The sequence below is a fragment of the Pteropus alecto genome, unplaced genomic scaffold (assembly GCF_000325575.1).
Source record: "Pteropus alecto unplaced genomic scaffold, ASM32557v1 scaffold45, whole genome shotgun sequence".
Lineage (NCBI taxonomy): Eukaryota > Metazoa > Chordata > Mammalia > Chiroptera > Pteropodidae > Pteropus > Pteropus alecto.
The window spans coordinates 21,574,027-21,589,070 of NW_006442491.1; the positions used below are offsets into that span (position 1 = coordinate 21,574,027).

Genomic DNA, 15,044 nt, shown 5'->3' on the forward strand with positions numbered 1-15,044 from the left:
AACAACACTGCCTGCGGAGTTCAAAAGAATGAGAGTTTCTAGCCATGCTTTCCTCCTCTCTACCTAAATCTGGTAGGGGAGAATTCTTGTTATTTCTGACGCTGACCTCCTGCCATGTACTACTGGCAGCTCTGAGCATCCTGTCTTGCTTGCTCTGTTTGGACCTTCTGACAACGCCAATTGTGTTTTGGCCTTATTTCTCTCTCATAGCAGTTTATAAGCTAGTCAGAGCAGATCTGATTTTCAATTAAAAAAAGACTAATGGGCACTCAGGCGGGTTTGTCACTCTAGTGGCTATGAAAGAATCCCAATGGGGACTTTCACATAGCTTGTTTCCCTTACTCTACCACCAGCTGAGGCCAAGAAAGCAGAAACTACATGGCCACATTCAAGCCTCAGCAGTGTGCTAATGAATGAGTTTATTTATTTGTGAGCTGGCACTCTAATCCTTTCCCGGGGCTGTGTACATGGCTATCTCCATCTGGTTTCCTAAACTCCCTCCCAACGAAGCCTTACTTTTATGTGGGCAGCATGGGGGCCATAGGACAGTCTGTGGGCAAACAGACAAGCGGGGTGAGGCATTTCCTGAAGCCATCTTACCTGACAAGTGAGCTTTCTCCAAGAGCTACATCTGGCTTGCAGCCTGCCTGTCAAATCTACTATAAAGAACAAGCTCCTGGGTAGCAGGTACTGGTGCTGCTAGGTTATGCAATGTTAGTAAAATGATGTTGCATAGGCCTTTGGTTTGGGCAAAAAGCTTTATGTGTATGTGTTTGAACAGAGCAACTCCGGCTGGAGAAGGGAGAAAGAAGATGTGCACCCGGCCAGGGCTCACCATATATAGCAGGTCTGGAGCTGCTGGAATCCAGCATGAGCTCGAAAGCCCTACAGCTACATCAAAACTGCTGTGGTGGTTTTAAAGAGCCCTCTTACAAAGGCTGGGAGTGTCTGCCAGAGCAGTTCTCTGGCTGGACTGAGACTGGAACCAGTCTGTTGTCCAACTCTTCCCACCTCCACTTTACTTCTCTTCTTTCCCAAAGGCTTCTTCCCCTAGGCTTATAAAAACATTTCGGTGTTTCCCCATCTTAAAATAATAACAAAATGCTTCCCCCTCTCCATCCTGTTTGTCCCTCTAGTTAGCATCCTCTCATCTTTCTCACTTGGAACATCTTTAAAAGTTTACAATTATTCTTCCCCTCTTAATAACTATTTAAGACCCCATGTCCTCTGGTTCTAGCCCCCAAAGGCCAATGCAACTGCTTTCCTTGACCATTCCCAGGAAGCCCCACTTCCCCTGTGCTCCTATTAAGATCTGTGTGTCTGCTAAACGTACTTATCACCCTGTACTGTTTTCAGGTTTACATGTCACCTCACCCAGGACAGACAGTGAGTGCCAAGAAACAGTTTCATATAGGTGGTGGTCAGAGCTATGCTGTTCATATTCAGAAGAAAAAAAAAACCATCCCCATGACCACCAAAAGGGACATTCCAATAGGAAGTAAAGTGTTGCAGAAAGAGCAGTTCATACAGTTAGCTTTGGATTTGAGTCTTGGATCCTCCATTACTGATAAAGGGGCCTGTGACAAATCCCTTAAAATTGCCCAAACTGTCTCCCCATTTGCAAAAGTGGAGGCTGGACTAGATCTGTGGTATTCTGAGTTTCCACGAAGCTACATAAGGGTCCCTTACCAGTGAGCATGTTGTGAAGATCTGAAGTGAACAGGTCATTCTCACTTCTTCAACCCAGGTAGCAATCCTTTTATCTATTCATACATTGTGGCTGAGCATAAAATTTCATGTTTAAAAAAGACTCTGTTGGTAAAAAGATTGAAAACCACTAGGTACTTCTGCCTGGAATGCTTTTTCATCTATTAAAACTTGTAACACTAAAAAAATTCCAACTACATACATCTTACCACGCAGGGAGACTTAAGTAGGAGCATAGCTTTGCCACTCTCACCTGACCAACGGATATGGCCAGGACCCTTACAACTGCCACAGGAGTCAAGTCAGATCTGAGGCCATCAATTATTTTATGAACATTCATTGATGAAAACTAAAAGTAAGACATAAGGCTAAAGAGAAAAAAAATATCTCATTTTCATATCTTTCTGAAGAGAATAAAAATAATTTTTGCTTTCAATAACCTCATCTACAAAAAAAGATTGAAACATACAAGATAAAATATAAAAATGTTATGTGATGAGAACTATATAACAGGTATACAAAACACTAAAGGAACGCAGAAGAGGAACTAACTGTCTTCTGATATCTGAGTTGGATAATGAATGAAAAAATGGGAGTTCTTCAGGTGGAGAGAAAGAAGGCCTTCTAGAAAGAAGAAAACTTGAAAACTTTATGCAGAAGACTTGATATTTCTATTATATACTATTATATATATTATATAAAAAGTTTTGCTTTCTCTTGCAGAGAAAGGAGTGGTGGTGGTAGTGATGCCTAGAATGGCACCAGATGAAGTTAGTAAAGGCAGCATATTTGGAAGGATGTGAATGCCATGCTAAGAAACATACTTTATCCTGACAACGGAGAATATTAAGGAGTATGTGTGTGTGTGTACTGATCCAATTTGTATTCAGAAGTATTAAAAATAAATATTACTAGTGTTAATTGGCACAAGGAGAGGGAAGTTATAGGCCAAAGACCAGTTTTCAGGTACTATTGCTTATAATCCAGGGAAAAAGCAATTTAATGGGTGGCATCTTCAGTTTTTATTTAAAATGAATTCAAATGGAATAGAAAATATCAGAGATTATCTGATGTTGTAAGGATAAGTTTTACAAAACTTTTTTATCAGATATATGTGTGTGTTCTGGGTCACAAAGTAAAATGCATTTGTTTCTATGGATCATGGTTAAAAAACGGTTTGAGTTGGTGACCGGTGACTAACCAGATGAAGGGAATCAGGGAAAAGTCAAGGAAGACTTCCAGGTTTCTGGTGTGGCGCCTGAATAGATCACAACTGCACTGAGACCAAAACAGTGAACAGAAAAGGAAGAGGCCTGGTTTTATCAAGTCTGCGTGGGAACAGCAACCTCTCAGCATTTTTTCAGCAGCTACAGTTAATAATAATCTTGTTCAGCAAAGACAAAGGACATGCAGTCATTGCAGCTGCAAGATCACATGAATATACAACTGATAAAGGCCCTCTGGAGGGGTCCCAGGCCTAAATCCCAATACACAAAAAAACTTGGGAACAAGAAAAAGCAGACAGGATGAGAGAAAAATCAACACCTCCTCCAGGGAACTAACAGGATGTACAAAATCCTGCCCTATTCTAGGAGCCAACAGGGAGCCATCACATTTGGGAACCCAAGGAAGCTTTCTGGAAAGTCCACTGCCAGGGTATTCTGTTTATCAGGGGTTTTTTTGTTGCTTTTTTGCTTTTTGCTTTTTTTGGGGGGTGGGATTTTCGCTACTATAATAACTGCTTTCTAAACCTCACCACCTTTCCTTCACACTACCACCTACCTACAGGAGGTATTTCAATCCCTGAACATCTCGGGCAAGTCTACTGAGTCCTGTAACATCCCTTGGTTACCCTCCTTGGTGTGTCAGGCTAACAGAAAAGGGCTAGAAGAACATTGCTTTTCAACAGACTTGGGGCGGAATCATTACTCCTCCTAATACCCCTGTGCCTTAGAAGAGAGAGTTCCCCATGTCATCCTGGAGGATCACAGCACAATTGGGCACCAAACTACCTTTCCTGAGTGACCCTTCTCACTTCATTAGTCCACAAACCTGCCCCAGCCACTTCAGACAACTGGGCTGCCCTCAAATACTCCATATTCTTTTTTTTAAACTCCCTCTATTCTTTTATTGCAGTAAAATATATGGAACATGAACTTTGCCATTTTAAGTGTACAATTTAGTGGCATTAATTACATCCATAATGTTATGCAACCATCACCACTATCTATTTTTAAAACTTTTCATCACACCAAAAAATTCCTTAACCATTAACCAATAACTCCCCATTCCCATTTCCTCTCAGCCGCTATCTACTTTGTCTCTATGAATCTGCTAATTCTAGATACTGCATATAAGTGGAATGATATAATAATTGTCCTTTAGTGTCTGGCTTATTTTACTTTCCATGTTCTTGTACATAATCTATATTTTGCTCCTGATACTCCCTCAACCTAAAATACCCTCCTTTTCTCTGACAGAAATTCTCCTCACTCTTCATGGTGTATCTTAAATGTCACCTCTACCACAGAGCTACTCTTTATTTAACATTCTGCCTGCCCACCCCCCACCAAATTTGGATTTAGTCACACCTCCTTGTGTTTCCATAGTATCTGTTTGTGCCGTGGGCACAGCAGTTCTTTCACTGCCATTTATTACAGGCAATTGTACTTCATGTTTGTTTGCCACTAGACCAAGTTTTCTGAGGGTGCACGCCATGTCATATCCTTCTCTCCAACGCCCACAGTCCTTAACACACAGAAGGTCCTCAATATGAGTTTGCTGATTCAAATCGAAAAGCTACCGATTCATTCCATCAAAGCCCACAGATCATGAGACATAAGGGAGGCAGGGTGGAGGGGAGATAAAAGGTAAATGTAAAGCAGACAGCCTCCCCCTCCCACCTAACTGGTGGTGGTATTCCCCACTCCTCTGAGAAATTAAACCTACCTCAGCAAGGAAGACGCGACAGACATGTTTGGAAATGGTGGCCAACTTGAAAGAACTACAAGTAGTTTCAAGGTTCTTCCAGCTGCTATTAGTCAGGTATTGACCTTGGGATGTGGTCACAGGGATTATATATTTTATTTTGCCATCCACTCCCTCTAACACTCTGATACCTCTAACTACATGGGCAATAAAGAGTCTTTCATACAGGCTCTGAATATTATCTTTGAGCTCCTTTGGGAATAGCCTAGCCTCCTCTCAACCCTCCCACCTTTCCAGTGAGTAATTCTACAATGCTCCCTCTGCAGTCTTCCCCTCTTGAAAAAAGGTGTTCTCTCAGTATATTCAGTTTCCCCCTCTGAAGCCTTCCTAACTTTCACCTTTGAGACAGAAGGTAGTTTGCCTTTTCATCTGCCTGACTAAAAGACACGGTACATTTCAAATAAGTAGAACTAGTAAAGCTTTTGATAGTTGTGGCTTCCTCTGTGATCCCATAAGCACTACTTACTCAGATTTATTATAGAACTTAGCCTTTCTGATTTATGACTAACCGTTTTACATGTCTTATCTCCTTCACTAGACTGCATGCTTCTCAGATCGCTAGTACCCAGCCAACAGCCCGGGAGGATAGATGCTCAATAAACTACCAACTTAGAAAAAAAATAACATAAAATGAACTACCACGTTAGGCCCCTTAGCCAATCTCGGTGACTAAATTCAGAAGAAATATTTCAGGGGTGATCAAAACCAAAAAGTCTTTATATAGTACTCAGTCCTGTGATGCAAAGCTCAGCTGAATGCAGCCTTACACAAGGGTCCTTTTGACGGGGCAACCCTTCCCCACGTTCTTCGGATACTATGGTCAAAGTAGCAAACTTAGTTCTCCAGAATTTACTTTCCCAAGATCTGGCAGTTCAATAAATACATTCCCCAGCCCCCACTTCAATGTCTTTCCTATATCCTTCTGACCTTTAATACTTGGTAACATTAGATGAAAAATTAATTTTTTTTGGCTACTCATTTTGCAGCTGAAGAAAAAATATACTGTTTAAGGTGTTAAATATTTTTACATGCAACAAATCTGGCATGAATCTAACCTGTATGCACATTTTAGAGGTACAGGCGTAAATGTCAGTGCTATAATTTGTTATAGGTTTCTGATGACCAGCAATGAAAATGACCACGGATTCTCACAATTCAAACCACTTTTACGTAAATGTGAACTTTCCTAAAACAGCCAGAGGAGAGAACTTTCCATCCAAGTTCATAGAGTCTCTCAGAGATACTGATAGCATTGTTCACTGAGTTAGGGGTTCTTTGGAAAAAATCTACAAATATCAGTTTCTTTCTGGGACTAAGCTTTGACCTTTAATAAAAATGTGCTTTAAAACACCAATTATTAAAATGAAAGGAGCAGTTTTTAATGCCTGAACAACTGCCATTTCATATAATCAGCCCTGCTGAAGGCCATACATTGCAAGTCAGCAGTGTTTAAAAAAAAAAAAAAAAAAAAATTTGATGACTTCACTTTCATTGCTCACTTACCAGACATGAAGAAGAGTTATAAGAAACCATGAATTGAATGTATCAGGCATCTGACACCCTAGAAGATAATAATAAAATATAAATATGTGTGGGTTTAGAAGAGAATATTGACTATTTTAAATACTGGTAAGAATTTGTTCAACTAAAATATATGGCAGTTACAGTACTCTGGCTATGCTATCAGAATGAGCCAGTGGGATCACAGTGCAAGACCACAAGTTGAAAGAGCAGTGAATGCAGTGAGACAACCAGCCTTCTAGTTCCAGCCCTGTTATCACCTTGCTGTGCAGCCCTGGGCAAATCAATTCTCTTTTCTGAGCCTCAGTTTTCTCACTTTGTTTAATACGGCCTAGGTGATCTCTATGGATCCTTCCAACTTCTGTGCAATTCAATGTTATTTTGCCTTCTTGGTCTCAAATTCTTCTAGAAAGCTAGGCAGACATCACTTTGCCTCCTCCACTTAAGTATATGCTTTTTTCATTTGAGTCTCACTGAGAAGTCTAAATTCTTCTAGTCACTTTTTCCTGTCTTCTTTCCTTAAGGTGATCCAGTGTGCTACAAACATGGGTGTACTGAATGATCCACCCAAAATAAATGACCAGGAGAAAGAAGTGGGGCCCTAGGGAGCTGTAGCTGAATGAAAAAGCAGATCATTTCTTTTAAAAGGACTGTTTATCACCTCCAAGAAAGACAAAACTCGGCAGGACTTCTCCTTGGTTTAAGATACCAAAAATCAGGTCAGTTCTTAGACATCCAAGTCTCTTAATTCTGAGCTCTAGGAAATGCCTTTAGCTGGATGAGGGGTCACCCACTGCATGTATTCTTATTACATGACAGGGAGAAAAGCTGGAGCAAGAGGATAGAGAAAAAAGACAATCAGTGAGCAGAATCTATCCTTTGGAGCAATGACTCAAGAAAGAAATGTATTTTCTACCTTTCAGCAAACAATTAAGTATACATTGTACTAAATGATAACAAATAAGGGCCATTAGGAGAGAAAACAGAGCAGGACCCTTGTGAAGTATACTAACAACACAAATAATAATAATAAAGAGCTATAATGCATTGCAGAGTTACTATGTAGCAGATATTACAATAGGTGCTTTACATGCATTGTCCTCCCAACAGTCCCACAAAGTGGGTATGGATATTATCCCCATTTGACAGGTGAGAAACGAACTCTTAGAGAGGTCAAGCTAATTACCTAAGGTCACACAGTTGTGAAATGCGACATGTGGGATCAAATTCAGATTGCTTGATTCCAGAAACTGTGGTCTTAACTGCTAACTGCCTAATACTAGTAGCAGAAGCTAACACTCACTAAGGGCCCAAACTTCATACCAGGTCCACTGCTATTCATGTCAATACATTACTTCACTTAATCCTCACTTTAACCCTGAAGGGAGGCATTATAATCCGCATTCTAAAGATGAGGAAATGGGCTCGAAAAGGCTAAGTAACTTGCGGGCAGCCACAATATTAACAAGCTAGTGGCTGGGCTGAGGTTTAAGTCCAGGTCTGTCACAAAGTGACACCAAAATATGCTGGTGAGCTTATTGGGAGGTGCCCAGCAGATGTCAAGTGGACTTCCTCTTGGAGCCCAGCGGGAGGGAGGTGAAGGCTGGCCTGGCTGGCCATACAGCCATTAAGACACATGCCATCTGAGAGTGGGCCAACCACCCTCCACCTAGAACAAGAATAGCTATGAGAAACTCTCAAGCCCAGATTTGAAGTTGGGTCTTTTTTGGATGCTAGAACAAAACATTAAAAAGAAAAGTTTTCTTGGAAGTCTGTCTCAATCTGGAAAATGAAATTTGGCTGCTTCTAAAGGACAATCTGTTCAATTGCTACCTCTACATCAAAGCTTCTCAGCAGCCTCCAGGAGCCTTTCCAATTTTCTCAGAGAGGGAATCAGTTCTTGGGCTGGAAAGCACAGACAGACAGACAGGCCAGCAACTGGACTTGGGTCACAATTTTCCCTTCTAGGGGTCGGCTCAGTGCTGAGAATGGGAAAAAAAGCTGGCATATGATTGACTCCCTGTACCCACTGGGGTCAAAACAGAAACTCAGTGTAAAGTCCTAAAAAACAAGACCACTAAAATGTCTGACTGCGAGCAACACAAAAACAAAGAAAATTCTTTAGCTCAATGAAATGTATTTAAACACTTCAAAGTTAAAGGCTGCTGTAGAGTCTTTTGCCATAATCACTCTTGCTCCAATACATAATCAGTGCATTATTTTCTGAGGCTAGGTAGTTTCTTCCTCAACATCAAGTTGGATGAAATTAAATAATTCATTACTGCGAGGGGGTGGCAGTATTAGCACAATTGTTTATTTAATGCAGGCTCTGGGGTCAGATTGCCTGATTCAAAAGTGTGACTACCTCTCACTCACTACATGACTCTGAGTAAAGTTACTTAGCCTCTCAGTGCCTCAGTTTTCTTCTCTGTAAAAATAGGGATAGCAAGAGAACCTACCTTACAGGACTTTTGTGAGGATTAAATAAGGCCTGTAAAATGTTTAGCAAAATGGTTAGTATTTAGTAGGTACTCAATAAATATTCACTATTGTTTTTCAGTAAGTTATTTAAATGCTAAGGTTTAAATTATCTTTGAAAAAGCTCATTAATTATTTAAGACTATCAATGAACTTCAATCCCTGACTCAGAACTTATTCATTAAGGAACTTCTCTCAAAGTATTGTCTCTTAAGGGCTAACAACAAAGTAGTCTGCAGACAACAGTATGAAATTAAACACAAACTTTACTGATTGGCCACCTCTGATCTAAAATGCTCTTCATAATAAAACTGTCTCCAAAAGATCAGTTAGCAAAGCACTGCATGCTCACAGATGGTGCCCTCATTTATGCACAACAATAGGCTGCTAAGGTATCTAACCAGTCTGAATCCTCCAATATCTAGTTCTCTGAATCAAAACCTTTGAACATTTTGGCTCTGAGATGACAAGAGTCTACTTTGGCATTTTATGGGGGCCTATCCAAGGCTGATAGGCATATTGTTTACACATAAGCACACTGAGAGTAAACAATTCATTCTTATGCAATCTTCATGCAACAGCGCTAGTCTCACTTATCTTGGACTGATGAATGACACTGGCGAGCTACCTGAGGCTCTCCATCCTTTCTAAAAATTACTGCCTCTCAGGACTCTAATAAAAGTCAAGCCCTAAAATACCAAAATCCAGGGGACGAATGGCCATTCTAATAAAAGTGTAATCTTGGGAAGCAAAATATACACACACACACACACACACACACACACGCATATATATACGTATATGTATATATATATACACATACATATATATACGTATATATATATATATGTACATATATATATATATACGTATATATATGTATGTGTATATATATATACATATACGTATATATATATACGTATATGTATACGTGTATATATATATATATATACACACACACATATATGTGTATATATGTATACGTATATATATATATGCTGTTCTTTTATCCTAAACCTGTCTGGCCTACTCTTTAGAATCTATGATGCAAAAAAGTCAGTCTCATTATTTTTTAGATATTCTTTACCTGCCTCCAATTGGTACTTTTCAGACTGGCTCCCTTTTTTATTCACTAGCCACAGTTTGGAACCACTTTGGTTTGATTTTAAAGTTTAATCTACCCACAAATGACAAAACGGATCACAATGGAGCATAATACAAATGAACATTCTATGGGTCTGAAAAGCAATTCTCAAACTGAGTCTTAAAAAAAACCTGAAGTAAGAGTGGTGTCACCGAAAAATGTACTGCCTCCCTAGTTAACTACTTCAAAGGGCAAAGCTAGGACAAAGCTCATTGAGATGTATACACTTTCATATATATATAAACATCAGTTTACTATACTAATAGAACATCTCGTAGGTATTTCTCATTTAAGTACAATAAAATAGAAAAATATTAAGATGGATTACTACTAATTGGTGGTTACATTCACAAACAAACATTATGTTATAGTGGAAAATTCCTAGATTTTAAACCAAATGACATAGGATCAAGGCTTGGACTAAGCAACTCTGGGCAAGTCACTTAGTTTCTAAGTTTCAACTGTTTCTCAAAACAAAACAAAACAAAAATTAAAACAAGATTATATGCCCTTCCTATCCCACAAGGTTTTTTAACTCCTAAATGAGCAAAATATAAAAGCATACCATGTAAATGTAAATTATTAGTATATAATGGTATATTTTTTATAAGTAGTTTATAACAGATAAGTTGAAACATTATAATACGTTAATTTAAATATATAATAGTCTCATTATTCAATACTATATTATCAGCTCAAGAATCTTCAACAATGAGGACTGGCTAAGACAAAGATAGCTAGTAAACATCTTTTCAAAATAATTATAATAAATTTCTGAGTTATTTATTGAATCAAATATAGATGTCTGAAGATGTGGTTTTAAAAACATCTGACGAAAAATACTTAAGCACATGGATTTAAGAAACTACTTAAGAAAAATACAGCTTCTCACATTAATAATTTCATTAGGTAGAGAAAGAATTTTTTCTCCTTTCAGATTAATTTTTCTTAAAATGAGAAATTGTTAGAAATTAAAAACCAGGAAAGTTTTCTTGCTTTACTATCAATCAATAAGAAATTTGGATTACAACTCAGTATGATATTTTAAGTTTCTAATACATCAATCTGCTGATATTGTAAAATAAACAAAACTCGCATTTGGTTTTAAAAAAACAAAATAGTTATTAAATAATTGAACTGCATCTAGCTTTCTTCATTGTTGTTAATATAATTATGTATAAATATTTGTTGTCCATGAAAAATACCAGATATACATAGTTAGGTGTTTGTTGCTTTGAGGATAATGGCTGTAACCACAGACATGCATAGCACACATTTCCTTCCAAATTCTGTGGAACTAGAAATGGCTTAAACTTTCCCAACGACTTTAAAAGTACCTGCTTTAATTAACTTTAACTACAGTTAACACCATCAAAATGAATACTGTATTGATACAATCAAAGGTTAATGGTAGTCTAAACCAGTAAAATTCTTTTGGAAAGCAATTTATCAATGGGATTTGAATTGTAAAATTATATATGCGTTTTGACCTAATAGTCCTTCAACAGAAAGGGAAAAAAAATCATGAGGCATATTCCAGGATTAACTAAAACAATTAAAAACAAGAAATAAAAGAGAACCGACTGAAAATTCACATCAAAATCCTAAGTAAAACATCCAGAATATAAAACAGGATATGTTTACATGAGTATTCTTGTGCAAAAAGATGCATGTGAGGACAAGGGGGATAATAATGTCAAAGTACTAGACAAATTTTTCAGGATTTTTTTCAAACTTGTTAAAATGTTTTATAGGGTTCTTCTAGTCTATGTTTATTCTATTAAAAGAGAAAAGTAAGTAGCTTTTATAACACTTGGTGAAAGAAAAATAATTTTACTAGTGATTTTAAAAAAGTCTATCCTATTAGGACACAATCGTAAAAATAAAAAATAGATTCATTTTCCTTTTCAGAACTATCAAAAACAGTAACTTACTTAAAAAGAATTCCTCGAAGTCAGTTTTCTTCACACAGCTAGTATACATGCGCAGAGCCGCAATCTTAATCTTCTAGACAAAGAAAATAAAATGAAACTCAAGACATGACCAAGGGGATGTTCTACTGCCACTAGATGAAGGTCACAGAACCTTATATTTCTTCAACTAGAAGGAAGGGTCCAAATGAGTCTCTAGGCAATTTAATAGCTAAACCAACACGGATATTTCTATTATTAAAGCTAGTCATTCATACAGACTTCACACAAGTTTCACATTTTGGGACTTTAGCATGAAAATGTCAAAAAGGTTTTTCCAATATTTAAATAAAATCTCTCCTTTAATTCAAGCCCATTTCACCTCATGTAAACCTCTAAACCAATGTTCAGTATCATCCACATTAGTTCTTTATAATCTGAAACCTTTTATATTAAAAAAATTACCCATTCTCTCATCCATAAAAAAGAATGAAATCTTGCCATTTGCAACAACATGGATGGCACTAGAGAGTATCATGCTAAGTACAATAAGTCAGAGAATATGTTTTCACCATATGTTTTCACTTATATGTGGTTCTAAAAAAACAAAAGAAACAAACCAACAAAACAGAAACGAATTCATAGATACAGAGAACATTTTGATGGTGGCCAGATGGGAGGAGGTTTGGTGGGGGGGTGAGTATAAGAGGGGAAGGGATTAAGAAGTACAAATTGGTAGTTACAAAACAGTCATGGGGACATTAAGTACAGCATAGAAAATATAGCCAATAATATTGTAAAAACTATGTATGGTGTCAGATAGGTACTATATTTATTGGGGTGATCACTTTGTAAGTTATATAAATGTCTAATCACTAATTGTTGTATACCTGAACCTAATACAATATTGTATATCAACTATAACTGATGAGATAAAAATATTTTTTAAAAATGAAAAAAAAATTACCTGTTCTGACCAAAATCAAACAAACAAAAACCTAAACCTTCAATCTTTCCTCAGAGGCACATCTATTCCGTAGCTTTTTTTTTTCCCTTGGGGTAGAGGTAATTTTTTTCTGTATTTCCTAGTTTTATAGTTAGCTGATTAACAGAAGACTGTGTTTATAAGTAAGAGTTTCTAATGAATGTATAATATAGAAGGATTGACCTTTTACTATTTTCCAAAGCACGAAGAATTCTCTTAGAATTTTGACATAAGTGGTGGTATTAATTTATTCACTGAACTATATACTTAAGATTTGTGTATTTTAGTATATGTACATTATGCCTTAATGAAAGTAAATCTAAAAATAAAAAATAACTTCTTTTAAGAGTTGAATTGTAGGTCTGAAGACCAACTCAGTGCTAAGTGAACAGGTATTTCCAAGGACTTTCAAAATATTTCCTTAAAGATACAATTTAATAAATTAGTACAGCAACAAAAGGCTTGTAGCAGCTTATTTCTTTAGAAAATGACAGAGAAAATTACAAACTCAAATATGCACAGACTAAAAAAAATATGCACAAGAGTGAGAATGACATAGCAACTGAAGAAAAACCAATCTAGAATTTTAGTAGAGGTATGTTACTAAGGTTCGAGGTCACCAAGGATATGTTATATTCAATACTATATAATGTTCATATTTTTCTATATTCTAGTCTACTCTGATGGGCATTAACATTCATAATAAATTAAGGAAGAATTATATCTCTGATTATAATTAGGATTTTCTTATTTGCTAATTTGAGGCCTGTCATGATATAATGGCTTTTAGTCTACAGCTCATAGATATACCTATAAGGGGAGTAAATCAGTATTAGAAGTCCACAATTAAACAAAACCATGGTAAGACACTAGAAAAAAAGAGCAAATCAAACCTAAAAGCAAGCAGAAAGAATGATACACTAAAGACTAAGAGCAGAAATCTATAAAACTGAAATTAATAAAATTGATAAAACTTTAATCAGACTGATAAAGAAAAAGACACACAACAGAAAAGATACAAATTACCAATATCAGGAATCAGATAGGACATCACTACAAATCCTAAATATATTAATAGGATAATAAGGGAATATTATGAAAAATTTTAGGCCAATAAGTTTGAGTACCTAGATGAAATAGATAAATTCCTTGAAAGACACAAACTACCAAAGTTCACTAAAATAAAAAAGTAAGATGAATAGTCCTGTATCTATTAAAGAAACTGGATTTGTGGTTTAAAACCTTTCCACAAGAAAACTCTAGGCTCAAAGGCATTACAGAATTCTACCAAACATCTATACAAATTCCTCCAGAAAACAAGAGGAAAGAACACTTCCCAGCTCACTCTGAGACCAACATTACCCTGATATCAAAATCAAAGTCATTAGAAGAAAATAAAACTATAGAACCAGAGCCTTCATGAGTATAGATATAAAAATCCTTAACGAAATATTAAATCAAATTTATCAATATTTAAATAAGACGCTATATCATGATCAAGTGGGATTTATCCCAGGAATGCAAGGTTGATTCAACATTTACAAATCAATCACTGCAATTCACCATATCAGTAGGCTAAAAAAAACAAGCCTGTTTAACTTTGTTAACACCTGCAGGTTCTTATGAGGATGTGACACATTTTGGGAAGCACTGATTTGTACCATCACCAAACTAATGATATCCTAATGATATCATTATCCTAATACTTCAGGCTTGACAGGCCTGTTCCTATCCATGAGAAGGGGTTCAGGAGATCTATAAACTCTTTGCTTCACTTGACAAATAATTTATTGAGTATCTAACTAAGTTCCTGGCATTGATTGGATGCTGAGAACAAAACAGTACACACAAAGCAGTCAAAAACTCCTGCTTTCATGGAGCTTATGGCCTAGTTCAACTATAGACACATTTTTAATTTTAAGTAAAATTCTAATGGCCTATTTCTTGATTTTTTTTTTTTAACCCTGTAGTTTCCTTCAGATTCTTTATATAGAGTCCTCCAAGTTCATAATCACCCTGCCTGAGAAAAGGCAGACTTGCCTCCAGGCCCAAATCTTTCCTTCAGAAGGAGGTTTTCCCCCACAACATGTTCATGAAGAAAGCATTCATTACAAATAATGAAGACTTCACCAGATTGGCCAGTATATTTATACAGTGCTCATACTGTGGCAATCAGCAGCATTTTATAGTTCTTCACTTTTCCTACAGCGAAGCCAAGCCTTTATACTTGGGTGAGCCATTTTCCTGGACAAATCTCTAAAGCAAGTCCCTTAAGACCATCACACAGGGACTGGAAATAACAACTTAGGGA

The 15,044-nt window shown here is 36.9% G+C and overlaps 1 protein-coding gene across 3 annotated transcripts in view; it reads right to left on the minus strand.

The window, feature by feature from the left end:
• Positions 1-15,044, minus strand: part of LOC102880450 (ubiquinol-cytochrome-c reductase complex assembly factor 1) — an 85,669-nt gene that overhangs the window by 48,896 nt on the left and 21,729 nt on the right. For 2 of the 3 annotated variants that reach the window (XM_006921752.3, XM_006921751.3), the window contains 2 exons: positions 11,773-11,845; positions 6,199-6,256 (listed from right to left, as the gene is read on the minus strand). In XM_006921752.3, coding sequence (XP_006921814.1) covers positions 6,199-6,256; positions 11,773-11,845 — 131 coding nt within the window. The remainder of the gene's footprint in view (positions 1-6,198; positions 6,257-11,772; positions 11,846-15,044) is intronic. The other variant, XM_015597253.2, reaches the window with a different exon arrangement.